The sequence below is a fragment of the Cicer arietinum genome, chromosome 6 (genome assembly GCF_000331145.2).
Source record: "Cicer arietinum cultivar CDC Frontier isolate Library 1 chromosome 6, Cicar.CDCFrontier_v2.0, whole genome shotgun sequence".
Classification (NCBI taxonomy): domain Eukaryota; kingdom Viridiplantae; phylum Streptophyta; class Magnoliopsida; order Fabales; family Fabaceae; genus Cicer; species Cicer arietinum.
The window spans coordinates 7,084,268-7,105,854 of record NC_021165.2 but is presented as its reverse complement, the minus strand read 5'-3'; the positions used below and the strand labels follow the sequence as shown (position 1 = coordinate 7,105,854).

The following is a 21,587-nucleotide window of genomic DNA, read 5'->3' as shown; positions in this document are numbered from 1 at the left end:
CTTTCATGGTATGGATTAAATAGTCACAGCTACCAGATATAGCTCAACTGGATTAAAATAGTCACAGGCTCGTAGCTACCTGAAAAGAGAGCTTGATTTCAAAGCAAATAGGCACCGAATGGAAGCAAATAAGGAACTGAAAATTTTCGGAGTAAAAGCTGCAAGTGTTAACTGTGCAATAAGACAGATGAGTTGTGCGATTTTTTTTGCCTAGTTTATGTTCAAAACAGTTGTTACTGCCAGAAGAAAGACAAGATCCATACATGAAGCACTTTGAATGGTTTCAAGATTTCTGATAAAATGCCGAGAGCAACATATCCTTAACTACCAGCATACCACCTAGCACTTGGTGGTGGTAACACAACACCAAGAGTTTACAAATTACTGCAACTTAGCAGTCTGCAAGATGGATACACTTTAACAGTTCAAAAGAACCATCCAGTTTATTATATTGACCAATTGTCTGCTGAAATTAGCATGCTACTATTACCATAAGCCATAACAATTCAAACCGAAACAAGGCACCGAGAGATGATGTTTATTCCCTTTTGCCGTATGTATAATACTTCCTTTATTACTGTCATTCAGTATAAGAGACCGTGACAAGGAAAGTTCCAAGAGAACAAATGTCACCAACAGACAAGTCTTGCAGACTTGGTAAAAGCTTTTAATAATGGAAAAAGATGCAACTTTTCAACAGCCAAATAAACTGATGTAACCAGGAAAAAGATGTATACAGTACTTTGTTATTGGGAAGTAGAACAGTTGACAGAAATTATGCGAGCAAAAAAAGTCAATTAAGATTACTTAAAAGTTAGAAAAAGTATCAAAGCTACCAAGGAGTTGCTACCACATGACATGCCCAAATTTCACCTAACCCAAGTAAAGGGGTACAACTAAGGAATCAGCCCATGTTTGAAACGGTAAGCACACAATAGCAATAGAAAGTTCCATTGCATACATTTTCACCAATCAATATAGATGCATTTCACAAGATAAAACTGCATACAGATCACATAATAGGATATTGAAATGGAAGCCTCTTCATCTGAAACATTCTTGACAGTAGAGTAAAATCAACGATAAACAAACTAGACTAGGGACATGTTTGGCAACAAGGGGAGCCAAAATAATTATTAAAAAAAAAACTAACAAGGACCCAACATGTACAACCAATCAACCATTCTGTAAAAAAAAAGTTGAAAGGGAAAGAATTCATATCTCAGAAAATGGGAACAGCTTTACCGATCTCAACAATCGGCAATTTCAAAGATAAATCAACACAAGAACAACAACGGCACAATAACTTTTATGATTCGCAGTCACAGCAATGCCATTATGTCTGGAATTCTGGATCAAGTAAACATATATTTTCACAATAAAAAATATTCTGAATACATCTTGTTCATTCTATTTATTCAATGAAGTTACACAAATAGATTTCACATGTTAACTTAATAATGACAAATAAAGCTATCTAATCCAAAAAGAACAAGCAAAGTATGACTAATCAAAACAATTCATAACTCAAATAACTAAGAATAAAAAAAATATCCGCACGAGTTACGTGTTCATCAATCCATATACCAAGATAACAAATCTTGTGAAATTTCGAATCTACACATCGGATGGAGATTTTGCATTTCGAAACCCTTTCTTCAATTCAGTAATTCTTTTCATACAAGCTGCTTTTGATTTTCCCGGAACAGCAGCAGCAACTTTCTCCCATCTCATTGCAGCATCTTTCGGAAACGCTTTCAAAGCATTCAACAAAGCAATGTCTTCACCGGAACTCCAACTACTTTCAACTTTCTCAACATTCGCCAATTCACCTTCTTCAATAACTCTCTTATCCACAGCTTTTCTCTTCTTCAGAAACTGTTCATACGAATCCGAATCATCAACCTTCTTCTCCCCTAACTCCTTCGACTTCTTTATCACGCTCTCCGTCTTGTGCCTCCCGTTAAACGCTCCCGCTATCGCCTCCCACCTTCCCGGTTTCCCCACGGGATGTTTCACCATCTGCTTCTTCAGAATCTCAATGTCATCTTCATTCCATTCCTTCTCCTTCTCCTCCTCCACCGCGGCCGCCGCCAATGCCACTCCGTTTCCGTTTCCATTTCCTCTGCGATTCTCAGATGCACCTCCGTTAGAAACTAATTTTGCCGGTACAACAACGGCGGATGATTCCTCCGATCTACGCGGCTTGGATCGGCGCTGCGGAATCCTGTCGGCAGTTGATGTCTCTTGATCGGGGAAATTGACGACGTGACCACGGCCGACGCGGAAATCTCCGCCGGTGATCGAAATAGGTGCGAAAGGACCGATGAGGAGAGAGAGGGAGAACCATAAGAGAATCGATTTGAAAGGTTCGGATTGGAAGACGAAGAAAGCGAGAGCGAAGAAGAGTGAAGAGAGTGAAACGGTTACGAAGAGAAACGGTTTCGTTGGTTTCTCGTAAGGCTGTGATTCAGTGACCGCGTGTGCACCGGATTGAAACAAGAACTTCGGTTTCGCGTCTTCGTCTAAGAATTCCATTCTCACAATCACAGATTTCACAATCTTACTTCTGCGTTTACCGTGAAAAAAGAAATGAAAGGGAAATGTAAAACGTCGTCGTTTAGTTCTAATCTAATTTTTTATTGGGCCGGTTATTGGGCCTAATTTTATATTTTGTTCGGGTTCAAATCCCAATACCACATGGCTTGGCGGCGATGTGATGTGGATGAAAATGACACGGGAACAGAGATGATGATTGAAATGGATAAGTATAAATAGAGGGAGTCGTTTATTCGTTTTAACTTTTCGTTTCTTTCCTTTCTGTTTTTAGGAGATCATGATGAGGTGTTTTCTGTCTTGCTCCCATTAGGGTTCTATTTTCTCTAACAAGGGCTTGCTGTACAGGTAAAAAAAAAGACAAAAATTAATAATAACATTAATGTCAAATTATTGTGACCGGAACTAAGTGCATTGTTGAAAATTGAAATTCATCCTCTCGATTGGTTTTTTAGTTTTTGAATCTGGTTTTATTCTGATTGTGATTTACTTAGTTCAATTATGAATGCTACTATTTGTTAGAATTTTGATACCAATCGTTGTTCAATTATTGTTCGTTGATTATTTTGATTTCAATGGCGGATTATGATTAGTGCTGTGTTGACCTAGCTTGATTGTATAGATGAGTTTGGCCGGCACGGAAAGCTCGGAAGAGGGTGCAGGGCATCCGGAGCCACCTGATCCTGATGTTCTCGAAATTGATCCTACTTGTCGCTACATCAAGGTAATGCAATTGGCTATGATTTTAATTTGTACTTTTTTTTTTTATTTGGGGATAAATTAATAAAAATGAAGTAGGCTGATTCTGCTTTTTGCTTCTTCAACAGTATAAAGAAGTGATCGGCAAAGGAGCCTTCAAAACTGTGTATCCATTATTTTTCGCTTTCTTAACATATAGGAGTATGTTCCTTATTTCTTTATTATATTTGGATTATGTAGAGCAGCACTACATTTGTAAGATGATTTTTTGGTTTATCATTTTTAATGCGGAGCAAAGTTTAGAACATAATACAATGCATTTTGCTCTTAAGATAAAGAATAATTTTGTTAATGGAGTTGATCTGTTTCAATTTCAAGGTGTATATGTTTTCCATAATTTGTGATTAATCAGTTACAGGGCATTTGATGAGGTCCATGGAATTGAAGTTGCATGGGGCCAGGTTCAGATTGATGAGGTGTTACAGTCACCGGGTGACTTAGATAGGCTATACTCGGAAGTGCTTCTCTTAAAATCGCTGAGGCACAATAACATAGTAAAATTCTACAATTCTTGGATCGATGACAAGCGCAAAACTGTTAATATGATTACTGAGCTATTTACCTCGGGTAGCCTCAAACAGTATGTCCAATATCCCATTCATATGTATCATTAATTTCTTTGTGCCTTTTATTTAATTGTGAGATCAACCATTCTGTTAGTGGATGCAATGCATGATTTAGGTATCGCAAAAAACACAAGAAGATTGACATGAAGGCAGTCAAAAGATGGGCAAGACAGATTCTAATGGGTTTAAACTACCTCCACAGTCATAACCCACCAATTATACATAGGGACTTGAAATGTGATAATATATTTATCAATGGTCACCAAGGAGAAGTTAAAATTGGAGATTTGGGGCTAGCGACTTCCTTGACAAAGGCTAATGCCAAGAGTGTTATTGGTAACATAGCAACTTCTTTTTCTGACTAATATATGTTAATCCTTGTATAGTTAAATCATAAATAATATTTGTATACAATCCCATAGCGCCAGGAATAGTAGTAGACCCTTTTTCTTGCTGCTTTGTCCTGTTGCTGTTTATTCCCGTACCTATTATATTTACACCTATGATATCCTGGTAGGAACTCCGGAGTTTATGGCACCTGAGATGTATGACGAAAATTACAACGAATTAGCTGACATATATTCATTTGGTATGTGCATGCTTGAGTTGGTGACTTCTGAGTATCCTTACAGTGAGTGCAGAAACTCGGCACAGATATACAAGAAGGTTTCATCTGTGAGTATTGTGGTATTTTCAGTGTTCTTTCTTGTGCAGGCTATTAATGGACTATATGGTCATTCACAGTATATCATTCTGCAGGGTATAAAGCCCGTTGCTCTTTCTAAAGTGATAGATCCAGAGATAAAATCATTCATCGAGAAATGTCTTGTTCCAGCATCCCAAAGATTGTCGGCAAAGGATCTTCTGATGGATCCCTTTGTTCAAGTGAATGGTTCAACAAAAAGCATTTCTTTTCCATTGCCGGATATTGTCTTTCGCAAATTGGGAGCCACTGAAAACAGATGTATGATGTCAGAAGGTCCTGCTAGTGCACGTAATGGGGCCATTTCTATGGATCTTGGTGACACTAACGAGCTTCCTGTAATTACTGTACTTGGTAATTCCAAAGTTGATGCATCATGTTCTCGAAGTGTTGAAATACGAAGGTTGAAGGGAGGTGATACCTTCTTTCTAAAAGGTGATGGAAATGATGAGAACTCTGTATCATTAGTTCTGCGGATAGCTGATCAAAGTGGTCAGTATAACTTATAGCTCATTTCAACTCTTTAATGACTATTACATTTGTTGGCAGAATGTTACATTCTTTGCCATTTATATGCAGGACAAGCAAGAAATATCCATTTCATCTTCTACCTTGACAGTGATACTGCTGTCTCAGTTTCAAGCGAAATGGTTGAGCAACTTGAACTTTCTGATCAGAATGTAAAATTTATAGCTGAGTTAATCGATTTGTTGTTGATGAATTTGGTTCCTGAATGGAAACCTTGTGTAGCAATTGATAATTTGGTTTCTGTAAATGGTAAATGGACTAATGCTAGCCAACAACGAGATGCGGAGTTGGCTAAAGACAAAGGAAACTCAAAACATTATGCTGAAAATGTGGCTGAAGATGCAGGTCCCTCAACCTCATTTGGAAGATTGGCTGCAAAAGGGAGCTTCGACAATATGGATTTGTGTTCTGAGATGTCCTATGCTTCTGCAACATCAGACATCAATGATAAGTTTTCTATGGTTTCATTTATGTCTGCTGAATCAGGATTTGATGGAGTGAGTCTTAGCTCGTTTGCATCTGAAACTGGGGAAGCAATTGATTATAGAAGCAAGTTTTTCGACACGGGAAGCAGCAGTGTGATGAGCATCTCAAGTTATCCTATTAGTGTTTCCTCCTTGTCTGAACCTGATGATGAGTTGAGAGCAGAGTTAGAAATTATTGAACAGAAATATCAAGAGGCAATTAGCGATTTATCCAGAAGAAGAAACCTGGCCATCGAGGAGATTAAAAAGAGAATGTCAGAGAAGATAGTATCATAGAATGATTTCAGTAGACTCTTTTCTTTTTTTGAGTACAAATTTTGGTATTTTACTACTATTTCTTTTTGTTTGGGGGCATAGAAGAATTTACTAGTCTTTTTAATAGTTACCTTTTATGTCCCCTGCTCTCTTCATACCCGTGAAGAGACATGTAAATACAGCGCAGTGGAGGAGAATGTTCTTTTATTGTCGCAAGGTGTTTTTCTTTCCAAATGGTTTATTGAAGTTATTCTTGACACCGTCCACCTATTGTACATGAGTCTTACAAAACTCCTTTTACTTATATTTTCATTTTTTGAATCGTTATCTTGTGGGTTGATTCTAGATTTCAAATAAGTTTAGTCTAACGTATGTTCACCATTTCAAATGACCAATGGGTCCAGGGTCTAAGTAGGCATGGCAACTGAGGTAGGTCGGAGTAGATTTTGCCTCTTCCATTTTTGTATCCGACTAATCAGAGAAAATTTACACCGCCTCTGTTGTATAACGGGTGTGAAATTTAAACTCTCATCCATGTCCGCAATGGAGTTCGGGTTTCCCCTCCCCGATCTGCACCTACTTATATATATAAATTTATAATAATCTATTATAATTAATATAACAAAATAATTATTAGACACTAATAAAATTAAAAATATATTCTATAGAGATAAAATTATAATTTTTAATATTTTAAAAATTAAGGATATTCAATATGTATATGTATATAAAATTTAAAAATTACAATGATATTATTTGTACACGGATGCGGGAGTAGGGTGAATATTACCACCTCTAAACCCGTCTTTACCTACAAATTTTAATTTCGAAAAAAACACTCAATCAAATGAGATTTTTTTCTGCCCAAATCAAATGGATTCGGGTGAATACCCGTTGACGCGGATTATGTTGTCATCACTAAGTTTAAATATTATAATTTTTTTACAAGAGTTATATAATTAAGAATAGCAAAATATTTAATATTTATAATTTAAAGAACTAAAATGAAAAGAAAAAAAAATTGAAAGATATAATTGATACTTAAAAGAAGTAACATTTGTTACTTAAGAGGCAAAATGAAGGGAGAGAAAATTTACCGTATAAAAGTGAAATTATAAAATAATTTAAAGAACTAATTGATTATTTTAAAGTTTATTTTGATAATTTATTTTTTGTTATTTAATTGAGTTTTTTGGTATTTATAATTGAGTTTTTTTTATATTTACATATTTAATAGTTGTATTTTTTATTAAAAAATAATAAATATTATCATAAATTCATACACAATTGTGAAGTTTTATGTTCGAACTCAGAAGAAAATATTTAATTTATTAATATCAATATTTGTCAATTATATTTATTATTTGGTAAAATAGTTTAATTTAATTTGAAATATTTGATTAATTTATTTTTTTAATAGAGTAAACCAACAACTTTATGAAGAAGAGGAGTGTTAATACACATATTCTACGCTTATGGACTTTAATTAATAAAAAGAGTATGTATTTTCTTTTTTTTCATCGTCGTAAAAGAGCGTGTTTTTATCTTTTTTTTTAAGAATAAGAATACAAGAAGAAAGACTCCTATCAAAAATAGAGAGCAAGAATAGTTAGTGTTTTGGCGGGACGAAGCAAAATTCATTTAAACCTCGAAGAGACACAGTGTCGCGGGAGCAACATTTACTCTCCCAATTCGAACCCCACAAAACAACCGAGAGTCTCACAGAATCCCCAACGACACCGTCCACCGTCGTTTCAATATGGACTCGGAGCTAAAGTCAGCGAAATCCGCTTTTCGGAACGCCAAAGCAGAGGGTAACCGCCGCGAGGAAGCACGATGGGCTAACGTCATCGGCGACATACTTAAAAACAAAGGAGAATACGTCGAAGCTCTCAAATGGCTCCGAATCGATTACGACGTTTCTCTCAAACACTTACCTGAGAAACACTTGATCCCAACTTGTCAATCCCTCGGCGAGATCTATCTCCGTCTCGAACGTTTCTCCGATGCCCTAACTTACCAGGTCAGTATTCATACCTTCACACTATGAATCAAACCAAAACCCTAATTCATGCGTTTTTTAATTATTTTTTATTTTTATTCAATTTATGGATTGTAGAAAAAACATTTAGAGCTAGCGAGAGACGTAAACGACATCGTTGAGCAACAAAGAGCAAGCACGCAGCTAGGTCGAACATACTACGAACTGTTTTCGAGATCAGAACACGATCACAATTCGATTCGCAATGCGAAGAAGTATTTCAACTGTGCTATGGATCTTGCAGTTTCTCTAAAAAAGAATCCACCTAATAATAAATCATCATTTCTTAAGGAATATATTGATGCTTATAACAATATAGGCATGCTTGAAATGGATCTTGATAATTTGCATGAGGCGCAGAAGATTCTCACTACTGGGTTGGAGATTTGTGATGAAGAAGAGATTAGTGAGTATGATGACGGACGTAGTAGGTTACATCATAACCTTGGGAATGTTTATATGGAATTGAGAATGTGGAATGAAGCTAGGAAGAATATTAAGAGGGATATTTTGATTTGTCATAAAATTGGACATTGTCAAGGGGAAGCTAAGGGATATATTAATCTTGGTGAAGTGCATTACAGGAATCAGAAGTATGAAGAAGCTCGGTCTTATTATGAGAAAGCGCTTGCTTTGGCGAAGTCATTGGAGGATGAGGATGCTTTGGTCAGACAGATTAATCAGAATATTGAAACTGTTAAAGAAGCTGTTAAAGTTATGGATGAAATCAAGAGAGAAGAGCAGAAGCTTAAAAAACTCAAAAGAGAAATGGCTACTGCTAAAGGGACACTGCACGAGCGCAAGTGTCTGCTGCAGCAAAATGGGTCTCTGGAACTCCTTGTTGAGAAAGCAAGGATGATTTCTGCATGGGAGAAGGTATCAATGTTACCTTTGCGTTTTTGCAACATGATTCTTTTAACATTTGTCCCATGATGAGGCAATTCATAATTTTCAACGCTTGTGCTTGTTTTGTTGGAACAAATTACAAAGGAAATTGAAAACTAAATTCACACTGTAACAATGTAAGATCAGAATGATGAGAATCAAAACTTTATTAATTTCACTTTCTTAATTTGCTTACATATACATTGCCTTTTATAGCTTTTAACAAACTAAAATTTGTTCTAATTAACTTGACTTACTAACTGTCCAGTCAGCTCTAACTAACTAATTTTGAATTACATCATATTTCTCAACATGTTTTACCTAGGCAGATCTAGACTGACAAGTTTGTAGGGTTATCTTTTCTCCCTTTTTTACCCTTAACTGCTCATAGCTTCAGGTAAATTCGAACCATTTTATTACCATTTAATAAGTATAACTAATGATTCTTCAAATAAAAAAAAGGGAGCATAATAATGTCTACAGAATTGTGAATTGTCATAACTTTACATTTTGGTCAAGCTCAAGTCATGAAAACTGTAACAGACGTGCTCGATGTTTAATACTTTGATATTAAGAACTGAAAAGGAACCGTCACTATATAGCATAGAAAATTAGCCACTGGCATGGCTATCTTTTGTTTTCGGACGAAGTTAGCATGGCTTTCAAGTTTTACCACTGTGGTCCAATAACTGGCAAGGGCCCTGGCCCCTGGAAGCTAATGAGTGCCTCCGTCTGGTGCCAAGTAGGTTTATCTTCAACCTTAGAACCTTGTTTTCTAGAGTGTGTTCTATTGTATTTATTGTGTTTAGGAGACAAATGCTTAGCTGGCACAGGGCTATAATATTATATATCAATTCTTCATTTGACCTTTTAGAACTCCCTTTCAGCATACATAAACAAAAAATTTTTTGGTTTGGTATACTAATGTTGGTTTAGAGAACTGATGCACACCTGCATATGAATAGTTTAGTTTTGGATTAAGCATGAATTTATTGATGTGTTGTTTTAAACATTTTTTTCCAAACCTAGGAACTTCTTCAATTGGTAGCTGATGCATAAATTTACTATCAAGAAAAAAATAAAGTTTATTCTGTAACGTATTGAAGTTTGTCAATGCTGCAGCACCAGAAATAGGTTATCATGGTTGCTTAAAGCTTGAATTGATGCACCTGTTTTGGTCTCAAACTTGTAGTTTTTCTTCACTTATGATAATTTCATGACCTATTAGTATTATTTGGTGATTGCAGAGACCTTTTGAAGCTATGAAATGTTTAGTAATTTCATACTGAGAAATGTTTTTGTTTTAGCATTGTGAATTTGCAAAGGAGAAGAAGAAAATAGCACATGAACTTTGTGACAGGCAAAAGTTGGGTGATTCATACCTGGATATTGCAGAATCATACCAGAAGCTCCGAAAATTCAACAAGGCAATCAAATGGTACAAAAAGAGTTGGGAAATGTATAAAACAATTGGTAATTTAGAGGTAAAATTTTCATCATTCTACAATATAATATTAGCACTTCTGTTTCCTTCTTCTTCCTGACATTATTTAAACATAACACAAATCTGAATACATAAACATCTATGATTATTTGAAACAAATGGCAATTTTAGTATATTGCTATTTTGTTGTTTTATATGAAATACAGATACTTCAAAGAGTAGCCATGTATATATTAGAATAAATTATTACATATTCTATGAGTTTACACCAATCCAACTAAAGTAAAACATTTGACAATTGACACAGAAATTAAGTATGTGCAGGCAGATTTATTAGGGAAATGCTAGCATGTTCCCTTAGGGCACTTGTTAGTGTACTAAAGATAGAAATTGTTTTTTTCAAAACATAATTACTATTTGTGGAATCCTAAACATGTGCCCTAAGGGCGCATATTAGCATGACCCTTTATTTTATAATGCGTTATAATAAAATTTAAGCCATGTAGTTATACTCATTATACATTAAGAATTTCTTCTGTGTTACAGTCAGACATTTATCAAACACCCATATCATATCTGACATGACTGGGAACTTCAAATCCTGATGCAATCCTTCAAATTTTTTGTATATACATGTCAAGTCCATTCTTCTTAGGTTGCTCCACATTCAAAGATAAATTTAGGCCAAATATTTTATATATATTTATTGCCCCTGTCCATGATAAGGATGCTTGTTGGTTGATTAATATGCTTTGCTGGTAATATAGGGGCAAGCACTGGTGAAAATTAATATCGGTAATGTTTTGGATTCTACTCACAATTGGAAAGAAGCGTTGAATGCATATCAGGAGAGCTACAGGTAACGATATTCATTATATTAAGCTTTACTGGTTTTTTTTTTTTTTTTTTTTAAATTAGAGAAATTAAGATATAGAACTCGGAATAAACTCTTAATTATTACGGATTCTCCAAGTCCAAGTAGCTGAACTTCCGTTACTATTTAATTTACTTTACCATCAAACTGCAGTTGTTTTGTAAAATCATGAAATAAAATTGCTGGCATGGGATTCTCAAAATGCCGATTCTTCTCCTTGCATATTCGTCTCCTTATGAATACTCAGTCAGAAGTTACTGTTTTGATAAAATATATTTGGTTGTTTTGAAATTGTTTGCTTGATTTTAAATGCGACAACGTGCTTCAAACAGTTGCAGCTGCAGTGAACACCAGAGTGAAATTTAACTGCCTATCACTTATGTGACTCATTCATTATTAGAGTTGCTTAAAAAATATACTTCTTGGTGGGTTTCTTTTGTTGGTCTTGTATGGAAACTATTGACTTGATCACATTATATTGCAGGATTGCTGTTGAAGCAGACCTTCCTAATTTACAGCTTTCTGCCTTGGAAAATATGCATTATAGCAACATGATAAGATTTGATGATGAGGATGAGACCAGGTAGCAGATCCATTTAAAGTCTGTACTTTTTTTATACATTTCTTGCAGTTTCATTGAGCTACTGGCGGTCTTATTTAAAATATTTTAACCTTCAGAAGCCGAAGTGTAATCTGCAAAACTGAACCCATTTTTATCATTTCCAATATCATGTTCCTTTTTCTGGACAACTCGGAATAAACTCTTAATTATTACGGATTCTCCAAGTCCAAGTAGCTGAACTTCCGTTACTATTTAATTTACTTTACCATCAAACTGCAGTTGTTTTGTAAAATCATGAAATAAAATTGCTGGCATGGGATTCTCAAAATGCCGATTCTTCTCCTTGCATATTCGTCTCCTTATGAATACTCAGTCAGAAGTTACTGTTTTGATAAAATATATTTGGTTGTTTTGAAATTGTTTGCTTGATTTTAAATGCGACAACGTGCTTCAAACAGTTGCAGCTGCAGTGAACACCAGAGTGAAATTTAACTGCCTATCACTTATGTGACTCATTCATTATTAGAGTTGCTTAAAAAATATACTTCTTGGTGGGTTTCTTTTGTTGGTCTTGTATGGAAACTATTGACTTGATCACATTATATTGCAGGATTGCTGTTGAAGCAGACCTTCCTAATTTACAGCTTTCTGCCTTGGAAAATATGCATTATAGCAACATGATAAGATTTGATGATGAGGATGAGACCAGGTAGCAGATCCATTTAAAGTCTGTACTTTTTTTATACATTTCTTGCAGTTTCATTGAGCTACTGGCGGTCTTATTTAAAATATTTTAACCTTCAGAAGCCGAAGTGTAATCTGCAAAACTGAACCCATTTTTATCATTTCCAATATCATGTTCCTTTTTCTGGACCTGTGACACTACTGCTTATGAATTGTGGTATTTTACAGGAGGTTGAAACTTCTAATTGACAAGCTTAAGAAGTCACATGAAGAGCAAGAAGCTAATGGTACGCCTGAGGATTGTTGCTCGGAGACTGATACTGAAGAAGATGATTGTATGTCAAATAGTGGGCCTGATGATTTTTGCTTTCCAAAGACTCCTGGAGAAGAATTGAATGATGATAATACGCCTCTTATGTCTCTATATCAGTCCATTAAAGGTTCATCTAGAAAGACAACAAGTCAGAAGGAAAGCCTTAGCAACTCTACCAAGCAATTGGAGCAGTCACCTAAAAGTCTTACAAAACTAACAAGCGAGCATCAAGCAGTTGTTGGCCGTAAACGTGTCCGTGTAATTCTTTCCGATGACGATGATGATGAGATGGAATGCTCAAGCAGAAAGGATCATGACTGCATGTTAGAGGACTTGCCCGATTATGATGCAAGTACGTTTTCCTTGTTAAGTTGCTTTGCTCTGACCTAAAGATTCCAATATACCATAATTAAGTACTTGCTGACTAATATTTGACTAAATGCAGTTAAGAGTAAAATCAGTCCTAGTAAAACTCAGGTAAAAAATCTCCACCTCTTTGCATGTGTGAGTTTTACTTTGCTGCTATCCGGCTATGAATGATTTGTGTTTTGAGATGGCAGATTGTCCCAGAGTATGGATCTAAATGTGCAATTAACGTCGAAGAAAGTAGTAGTTCTTTCAAATGCTGGAGTCCAAATAGGGCCACTGAAACTTGCAAACGTTCCAGATCATTGAGCAATGATATAGTTGTTGAACCCGACTTTCCTAGTAGTTCTAAATGCGATACAAGTATCTCTGGCAAACAAAATGGTGTTGCCCATCCCATGAAGCTTCATTCCCTAAATGATGTGAGTTCCACTTTTATGGCTTGAACACGACCATGTTTGAAATTCATTCTTTTGCAAATGGATATTTTTCTAACCTTGGGTGGCCTTTATATTCCCTATTTGCAGCAATATATTGCATGTCGGATTGAAAATGATATAATTTATGTAGAAGCAGCCTTGTGCGCTGCTGATCAATTCGACATTGACTCATTAAAGTCTTTAGTTGCATGCCTATACTATCTACAATTTCCAACGGAAAAGAGATCAGAAGGTAGGTAGTTTTTGGTTTATGTTTTTCCAGTCATAGTCAATAATATCAACACGGAAGATCACCAGTCAATAATTTGCATTACCAACTCCAAATTATCTTCTGATACATTTACTTCATGACATTTCTATTTGTTTTATCCTTTTAATTTGTGATTGAACTTTTCCTTCAGTTCACAATTTTTTTTGCTGAGCCTGAGTTCACCTGGCTTACATAAATTTATGAGTAGGTTTGTTGCCTATTATTCAGCACTTAAAATGTGCTGGAAGAGATCTAGAGTCGCTGGATACTGTTGAAAAGCTTAAGGAGCATCTGCAAAATAACATGGTTGAAGCTTCCATTGATGGTATGCCTAACTGATGCTTTTTGTTTATTCAGTGATATTACCATGCTATTACTTTTATGCCGTATCCTTTTTTTTATCTGGCTCTTTGTCTAGAAAATCATCTTCAAGACCATGTTGGCACATATGTGATGCACTTTAAATATTATCTCTAAACTTGTTGAACATGAATATGATTGTTGTTATCTATTGATAAAAAGCTATTCATTTGATATTTCATTAATCTTGCAATTTTTGTAAATGACAGAGCAAAGAGGTTAACACACATGTATGAATCATTTTGAAAATCAAGCAGTTGTAGGATTATGCTGTATTCGAGCTGTATTAATATCATTTTTATGCTTTTCGCTACCCATCTCGAACTGAGGCACTGTTAGGAACATGAATATGATTGTTGTTATCTATTGATAAAAAGCTATTCATTTGATATTTCATTAATCTTGCAATTTCTGTAAATGACAGAGCAAAGAGGTTAACACACATGTATGAATCATTTTGAAAATCAAGCAGTTGTAGGATTATGCTGTATTCGAGCTGTATTAATATCATTTTTATGCTTTTCGACCCATGTAAGTATTCTCCTTCAAATAGTTTATCTTTTTACCACACCCATTGCCTGTTCTCAAAGGCCTCCTGTGCCTTTACCTAGCTGCTTGATAGATTCTAGCTGCAGTCTCTGGCTAAATAATCAAACCTTCAAACGTGTAACTCTGCTCCCATTCCCATTTATTCTTCTGGGTCCTATCAGATACACAATTGGATTTTTTTTTATCCTTACAGGATGGATTCAGAAGCGCCTAATAAAAATGTATGTAGACTGCTGCAAGGAGTTGTCTGAGGTACCAAAGATCAAGTTGCTGAAGAAACTTTACAATTTAGAGGTAACCAATTTCTCCATTGCCACTTCACAGTGACATATATGTCTTCTGCTTTCTAGATGCTGGACTGAATTTTGATATTTTTTCACAGCTGATTTTAGCTTTTTGTGAACAGATTTCTGATGATGAAATTGTTGCGTCTGACTGTGACCTGCAAGATTTGTCTATAACACCATTGATAGATGCACTGCATTCCCAAATGGCATTTTCAATGCTTGACGTCTCTCACAATTGCTTAGGTACATCTTTTCTGATTTGTGGTCTTTTTGCTGTAGATTATGCTGTATTATTTGTTTGCAAATTGTCTAGTAACCACTCTTCTCTTTAATTACGCTTCTTCAAGAGGGTTCACTCTAATGCTTCTCAAGTCTCATTTATTTCATTGACAAAATATGATAATTAGTCCTTTTGTTGGTTAATAAATGAATATTATGAATACTAAAACCATAAAAAGAAAGAAAAAAATTTATGAGTAAAATATGTTGAATACTTTATTATTTGCCTCGATTGAATTCATATTTTAGGAAATGGGACAATGGAGAAACTTAGAAAGGTGTTCACAGCATCAGGTCAATCTTACGGTGACTTAACTCTGGATTTGCATTGCAATCGATTTGGCCCAACTGCTTTGTTCCAGGTATGATACCACATGCAACCCTTTTTATCTTGCGTGTTTGTCTTCCCCTTGTTCCATGTTTCTAACATTAGTTTTTATTCATTGTTCAATGAGGATTTAGGTTGGGAAATCTAAATTGATGGAGGCATATGCTTGATTTTAGTTACAATATTTTCCAAAAAGAAATTAAATAACTGAAATATCATTGTTACAGTTGATTTTTTATGATAGTAGACCCATTTTTTCCGAAAAGAAATTAAATAACTGAAATACCACACCCATTTTGCATGACTAAGATGCCATTTGATTTGACCCATCCCCAATTTTCTATTGCTAATTTATTAAAGTTGCATACTTTTGTCAGATTTGTGAATGCTCTGTGCTATTTGCTCGACTCGAAGTGCTAAACATTTCTGGAAACCGTCTTACTGATGCATGTGGATCTTATCTTTCAACAATCTTAAAAAACTGTACAGGTTAGCCACATGACCTGAATCTTTGCCAACTAGAATATAGTTTCTATTATCTCCCAATGAATGCTGATTACCTTGACCGTCCCTTCACCCTTTTCTTGTCTACATGGTTCTCGTTTTAACCTGTGAATGTCTGTATCAAATTATGGTCTCTCAAATGTGGTTGTATGTGGATTGCTGCTGTGCATATTTTTTGACTTCTATTTACTGGCATGTTTTTCGTTTAGCTCTTTGTAGCTTGAATGTAGAGAACTGTTGTATAACATCGAGAACCATTCAAAAAATTGCTGATGCATTGGACTCTAGATCTGTACTTTCACATCTTTGTATAGGTACGATGAACCTTTAGTTATTTTCAATTCCTAGAAACAAGTGATCTTTCTTGCATAATGGGTGGTTTACCTTTGACAGGACACAATAGCCCTGTATCTGGAAATGCTATAGTTAATCTTCTATCTAAGCTTTCTACTTTAAAAAGGTAGGATCAATCAATATATCGATGCCACCATCCAACTCTTATGTAGCATCTTCACAGAAATTGTATTATTTTAGGGTATGTAAAAATTTAAATTAAATTTCCTCATTGTAGGTTTTCTGAGTTGAATATGAGTGGTTTAAAGCTAGGCAAATCGGTTGTCGATACCCTTTGCCAACTTGCTGGGACCTTGACTTTGTCAGGACTTATACTTGGAGGCACTGGTATTGGAAACGTGAGTAAAATCTAGCTCCTACCACGTGTTCACTTTATTGCATCATTATTCTTTGTTCTCCCCTGCTAGTTTGAATGAATTGAGGCATTATTCTGCAGGAAGGAACCATAAAATTAACAGAATCATTGCTCAAAGGGACTGAAGAGCTTGTGAAACTTGACCTATCATATTGTGGGCTAACATCTGACTATATTTTAAACATCAATGTTTTTTCTTTTTGGTTCATCCTTGAGTTAAACCTGGAAGGAAATCCTATTATGCTTGAGGTTTGTTCACTGTAACTGAATTTGTATTTGCTAGTATTCTTGTAATAATGCATGTATGCATGACTGGTTTTATTTGTTATTATGTATTGCTGTAACACTCTGGCTTTAATTCTGGCTTCTCTTACAATTTTTTATCCTCTGCCTTAGTTTGCAGTCTATATTGATCTAGGTACATCTGTGTCTGCTTTACTGATAATTTTATGATTTTAACAAGTTTTAATTTCACTAATTAATACAGGGAAGCAATACTCTATTTTCGCTTCTCAAAAACCCACAGTGCTGTCTCAAAGTTTTGGTCCTTCGGAAGTGTCAACTTGGACTGGCTGGAGTTCTTCACATAATTGAGGTTCTTGCAGGTAGGCTTAAAATCATGTGGGTGTTAGTTTTTCGCAACTACTTCTATTGTAATTCCTATGGCTAAGTTGTTCTCTTTTATCAGACAACAGCACCTTGGAGGAGCTTAATCTTGCTGATAATTCTGCTCTGACTGAACTTTCTGCTCTACAATGTGATTCATCGGCTAAAAGCGGCTCACAGAACCAGGAGCAGAAACTAGATATTGTAAAAGTGGATGATAATCCAGAGGTCTTTTGCTCTCTAAATACTTTCGACGAACAGCTAGAAGTTCCTGATAGTGAAGATAGTCAAGTTAATGCAGAAGCTGCTGCTTCTGGAATCGACAACAGCTGTGCCAGTTCATGTCAAAAAAATTCATCTCCCGAGTGCCATTTAACTCAGCAATTTTCAACTGCTATTGCAAAGGCAAAGAACTTACAATTACTGGACCTTAGCAATAATAATTTTTCTGCGGAAGCTGCAGAAACATTCTATGATTCGTGGAGAACTTTACGACCCCTTTCAAATCATAGGCACATTACTAAGCAAATTATTCATTTCTCAACAAAGGAAAAGAAGTGCTGCAGTGTAAAACCTTGCTGTAAGAAAGTTTGATCCGTGGCCCCCATGTTAATGTACTGACTAAAAGAGGTAATTATCCAGTCAATGAGAACATTTCTATAAATAAAATAGCCGTTGCTTTACTTATAAATATGTTCATCTTCAACAGCTATAATTTAAGAATGTATTGCAAGGAAGTACAGGTCCTTTAGTTTCATTTATCATGTAAAACTCGTTTATAAAGTGGTCATCTTTATAAAAAGGGCAAGCATATGTACACAGAAAAATCGGGCAGGCATATATGGTTTGAGCATTTCTCGGGTTGAGGTCAAATATGATATGAGCATTTCTAATAAGGATTTTATCGCAACTAGAGGGACCTACAAATGGTGGGCCACCCAGTTTGGCTCATATGGCATGTCACAAGTGGTTTCACCACCTATTGCCAAACTGGGGTTATTCAATGGCTTGAAATGCATATCACAACAATGTAAGACAAAAGTACAAAAGAAAATAAGAAAGTCAGATACAAATATAAAGTATTTTTGACATATGTATTTTATAACGAAAAACTAAAGTAAATATATATAATCTCGGTTTTCCTCCTCCTTTACAATACTGAATCTAATGAGATCATTTCAAAATATTAGAATATCAATCAAATATAACAATTTTGAATTTGATTGAAAATGATGTATCTTATATTTTCATTGTTTATGGATAAATTTAAAAGAATTGTAATACTCTACTATAATAAATATATTTTATTTGAAGTTACTTGAAAATTTTCTATCTGAAACTAATTTTGATTGTGAAGCCATAATTACCATAGAAGTCAAACAACCAATCAATTTAAAAATTTCTAATAAAACCACATGGCATGAACGACCTCACATAGAACGCTGATTTTGTAAAAGCAAACAAAAGCATTTTACTATTGAAACAAAGCTCCAAACTGCTACAAGTTGTACCAATACAATACGACAGAAGCATTTAAAAATCCAACATACTCCCTGCATGACTCTCCCACTTATTAATTTTCCAACCGACCCATATAACACTATAAAATTGTAAAAATTAAATTTGATCATGTCTGAAGAGAAAACCCTTTTAGGCTAGAGACTCGCCAATTCTTTCAATCAATAATTAATTCGAGAAAAAACTAATGTTACACTCTTCAATTACCAACCACATCGTTATTAAAGCATATGTAGCAGGCTCAGAAGGATTTATTTAAATGTGACACGTTCAAATTGGTACTTAACGTACTGCAAGTATCTTCACCAAATAACCCTTGCAGATTATGCATACTTTTTGTAAATCAATTTCAAAACCCAACACAACAAGAGAACAACCGCAATAGGGTTGAAGATTTCACTATTACATAAAATAAAGACTGCAAATGGATGAGCAATCAACAGAAATAGCAAATAGGATCATATAACTGTCCGATGTCAGAAACATCTATTAGGCAACCACAACCATAGGCACCATCATGCTGAAACAGTTTGAAGACTGTCCAACAACTTCCAACAAGTTAAGAACAACACAAAACCCCACCCGTATCAGGGGAAGCACAGGAATGTACACTGCCTTTAAAACTGTTTCTGCAATCCGTAATGTTTCCCATGCCATCAACCAGATAACGCTAAATTTATCAAGATTATTATGAATTATCTCCAAAACAGGTACAACATACACCAAGAACCCAATCCTCAAATATTCAGTATAAATTAATCTTTCTTCTGCTTGATAAAAAGTGACAATCTTTTAGAAACTAACTTAATTATTTATAATTCACTGCTGTCTGTGCGTGGATCCAATTCGGGTTTGGATCATAACAAATAAATAACAGATTTTAGACAAAGATTTCAGGACACAATCTAATCAAATGAAACAAATGAGAACTAAAACGCAAAAATTCAAACATCAGTTTTTCAAAAATGATGAAGACATCAAATAAATTATATAGTTACCAGCTAGATTTTGCAAAACAAAATAAAACAAATCACAACATAAGATAAATTATAGTGGGCAACTTGGTTTTGCAAAACAAAATAAAACAAATCACAAAAAACATCTCCAGCTATGCTTTGATATTTCTAAGGGTCTAGTTCATCCTCCATTACATTAAGTAAAACAATAACTGAAATTATAAAGACCCTCAAAACTAGCCTAGTAGAAGAAGCCAAGGACCTTTCCACCGACATTCTTTCTCCTAGCCTCTTCGTGGTCCATAATGCCAGCAGAGGTTGTCAAAACAATGTACCCAAACTGCATATTTTGAATTATAAAAGGGTCATGGATAATATAAGAAACACAATAAATAAAACACCAACACTGTAAAGCTCAATGTTAAATCTTCATGATAGTAAGTTAAGGACAGCAACACTACAAATAAATCATACATTTAGTACAGAACCAACATAATTGTTGAACTATCAGCAATTATTCACAACCCATCACATAATAAAAAAGGGTATCAACCAAACAATTAAAATCTCAAAAGTCATCACATTTTATCATTTTAGCAGACACATTAACTTTGCCTCAAAGAGTTGACTGAACACAAGATTGATAGTTTTAATTTACGTGTGTCTTCCGATGCTTTTCCTGAAGAACTACTTCCATAATATGAGTAACAAAAGAAACAAGATAACCTATGATCATAACACTGAACTAACTACTTAGATACTGAAACAAACACTGAAATAAACTAATAAAAGAATATAAAATATCACACAAATATGGTTTGAAGACACAAACCAGCTGTCTATATAAAGAATATATAAAATAATGATTGTAACGGACCTGTCTGGAAGGAAGAAGCCTAGCAGTCCAACCTTCAATTTCTTTGACACCAACATCAAAACGAGGACTAATAACACCACATTTATTCAGCCTACCATTCAATTCAACAACAATCTTTCCAGATCTGTGGTCATCAACATATTCAAACTCTCCAATGTATCCTAAACACCAAAACATATCTAAAATATCAATATCCTAAAAAATAAATTGAACTATAAAAAACATTGAAGGACAAAAAATATTAACAAAGTACCGTGCTTTTGCATAACCAAAAGGAATTTGATAATGACTTTGGATGATGGACGAATCATAACTTGACGCTTTCCACGTTTCTCAGCATTGTACATGCTCTTAAGAGCATCGTTCAAAACACTAACTCTCACCATGGTTGGCGCTGATGATACAGAAGTTTCAATCAGAATCGATTATAAGAAAAACAATGTGATGTGAAGAAAGATAAACCCTAGTCGTGTTAAGCAGATAGATAGATCGAACTTACCTCAAGAGCGGAGACGATACAGAAACGGCGCCGCTTAATGCTAAGTATCTGAACTGGAAAATGGGCGCTGTTGTTTAACTTTATTTATTAGGGTTTTGAAGATTTGTCTAATGGGCCCTTTGGGTTGTTTTTCATGGACTGAGCCTTTTGTTCGGCCCATCTCTCACTCACCGATTTCTTCAAGTTCTTCCTTGTTTTTTTTTTTTTTTGTTGCAATTCTTCCTATTTTAATTGACCAAATAAAAGTTCTTCCTATTATTTTTTTTGGGCGAATTAAGTTCTTCCTCGTTAAGAAAAATTGGATTTTATACCACCCCCAACTTGACTCCTACATTACATAGAAAATACAAAAATTAATGAAAATTATCTTAATTTTTGCACCCCACATGTGTGTTTTTACATAC

The 21,587-nt window shown here is 34.9% G+C and overlaps 5 protein-coding genes across 9 annotated transcripts; 3 read left to right on the top strand and 2 right to left on the bottom strand.

Moving 5' to 3' along the window:
* Nucleotides 1-1,348: 1,348 nt before the first annotated feature.
* On the bottom strand, nt 1,349-2,609 carry LOC101498636 (transcription factor MAMYB). Its single transcript, XM_004503904.4, has one exon. The coding sequence runs from the start codon at nt 2,536-2,538 to the stop codon at nt 1,618-1,620; it is 921 nt and encodes a 306-aa protein (XP_004503961.1). The 5' UTR covers nt 2,539-2,609; the 3' UTR covers nt 1,349-1,617.
* Nucleotides 2,610-2,749: 140 nt separating this feature from the next.
* On the top strand, nt 2,750-6,118 carry LOC101498299 (probable serine/threonine-protein kinase WNK7). Of its 5 annotated transcripts, none has more exons than XM_012716785.3 (8): nt 2,751-2,904; nt 3,179-3,280; nt 3,384-3,421; nt 3,668-3,895; nt 3,997-4,217; nt 4,399-4,556; nt 4,641-5,076; nt 5,164-6,118. In XM_012716785.3, exons 2-8 carry the CDS (start codon nt 3,179-3,181, stop codon nt 5,871-5,873), a joined length of 1,893 nt encoding a protein of 630 aa, XP_012572239.1. In that variant the 5' UTR covers nt 2,751-2,904; the 3' UTR covers nt 5,874-6,118. The 5 variants fall into 5 exon arrangements, with proteins under 5 accessions (XP_012572241.1, XP_012572239.1, XP_012572238.1 ...); XM_012716784.3 differs by having other exon boundaries at nt 2,752-2,904; nt 3,166-3,280; XM_012716787.3 differs by lacking the exon at nt 3,384-3,421 and having other exon boundaries at nt 2,750-2,904.
* A 1,308-nt stretch (nt 6,119-7,426) lies between these two features.
* LOC101497970 (protein TONSOKU) lies at nt 7,427-17,006 on the top strand. Its single transcript, XM_012716796.3, has 18 exons — nt 7,427-7,875; nt 7,972-8,769; nt 10,086-10,262; nt 10,990-11,081; nt 11,581-11,679; nt 12,571-13,007; nt 13,101-13,132; nt 13,216-13,443; nt 13,549-13,693; nt 13,920-14,036; nt 14,814-14,914; nt 15,027-15,150; nt 15,436-15,548; nt 15,892-16,003; nt 16,228-16,332; nt 16,412-16,478; nt 16,590-16,710; nt 16,809-17,006. Exons 1-18 carry the CDS (start codon nt 7,612-7,614, stop codon nt 16,989-16,991), a joined length of 3,315 nt encoding a protein of 1,104 aa, XP_012572250.2. The 5' UTR covers nt 7,427-7,611; the 3' UTR covers nt 16,992-17,006.
* A 17-nt stretch (nt 17,007-17,023) lies between these two features.
* On the top strand, nt 17,024-17,927 carry LOC140920945 (protein TONSOKU-like). The gene is made up of 3 exons (XM_073370357.1): nt 17,024-17,029; nt 17,215-17,332; nt 17,416-17,927. The coding sequence occupies exons 1-3, from the start codon at nt 17,024-17,026 to the stop codon at nt 17,925-17,927; spliced, it is 636 nt and encodes a 211-aa protein (XP_073226458.1).
* A 1,945-nt stretch (nt 17,928-19,872) lies between these two features.
* Nucleotides 19,873-21,322, bottom strand: LOC101497637 (small ribosomal subunit protein uS8z/uS8w-like). Its single transcript, XM_004503902.4, has 4 exons — nt 21,184-21,322; nt 20,938-21,078; nt 20,685-20,845; nt 19,873-20,147 (listed from the first exon to the last, which is right to left on the bottom strand). The coding sequence occupies exons 2-4, from the start codon at nt 21,068-21,070 to the stop codon at nt 20,049-20,051; spliced, it is 393 nt and encodes a 130-aa protein (XP_004503959.1). The 5' UTR covers nt 21,071-21,078; nt 21,184-21,322; the 3' UTR covers nt 19,873-20,048.
* Between the last annotated feature and the right edge of the window lie 265 nt (nt 21,323-21,587).

What these genes read in the sequence shown, in the direction of transcription:
- LOC101498636 (XM_004503904.4), bottom strand. Translation starts at nt 2,538, where the DNA reads ATGGAATTCTTAGACGAAGACGCGAAACCGAAGTTCTTGTTTCAATCC.
- LOC101498299 (XM_012716785.3), top strand. Translation starts at nt 3,179, where the DNA reads ATGAGTTTGGCCGGCACGGAAAGCTCGGAAGAGGGTGCAGGGCATCCG. An exon ending in ACCTCGGGTAGCCTCAAACA is followed by an intron (nt 3,896 to 3,996) that starts GTATGTCCAATA and finishes TGCATGATTTAG; the next exon opens with GTATCGCAAAAAACACAAGA. An exon ending in TAATGCCAAGAGTGTTATTG is followed by an intron (nt 4,218 to 4,398) that starts GTAACATAGCAA and finishes ATATCCTGGTAG; the next exon opens with GAACTCCGGAGTTTATGGCA.
- LOC101497970 (XM_012716796.3), top strand. Translation starts at nt 7,612, where the DNA reads ATGGACTCGGAGCTAAAGTCAGCGAAATCCGCTTTTCGGAACGCCAAA. An exon ending in TGATTTCTGCATGGGAGAAG is followed by an intron (nt 8,770 to 10,085) that starts GTATCAATGTTA and finishes TTTTTGTTTTAG; the next exon opens with CATTGTGAATTTGCAAAGGA. An exon ending in CTTGCCCGATTATGATGCAA is followed by an intron (nt 13,008 to 13,100) that starts GTACGTTTTCCT and finishes GACTAAATGCAG; the next exon opens with TTAAGAGTAAAATCAGTCCT.
- LOC140920945 (XM_073370357.1), top strand. An exon ending in CATAATTGAGGTTCTTGCAG is followed by an intron (nt 17,333 to 17,415) that starts GTAGGCTTAAAA and finishes CTCTTTTATCAG; the next exon opens with ACAACAGCACCTTGGAGGAG.
- LOC101497637 (XM_004503902.4), bottom strand. Translation starts at nt 21,070, where the DNA reads ATGGTGAGAGTTAGTGTTTTGAACGATGCTCTTAAGAGCATGTACAAT. An exon ending in TTTGGTTATGCAAAAGCACG is followed by an intron (nt 20,846 to 20,937) that starts GTACTTTGTTAA and finishes TTTGGTGTTTAG; the next exon opens with GATACATTGGAGAGTTTGAA. An exon ending in GGCTTCTTCCTTCCAGACAG is followed by an intron (nt 20,148 to 20,684) that starts GTCCGTTACAAT and finishes CAAAATATGCAG; the next exon opens with TTTGGGTACATTGTTTTGAC.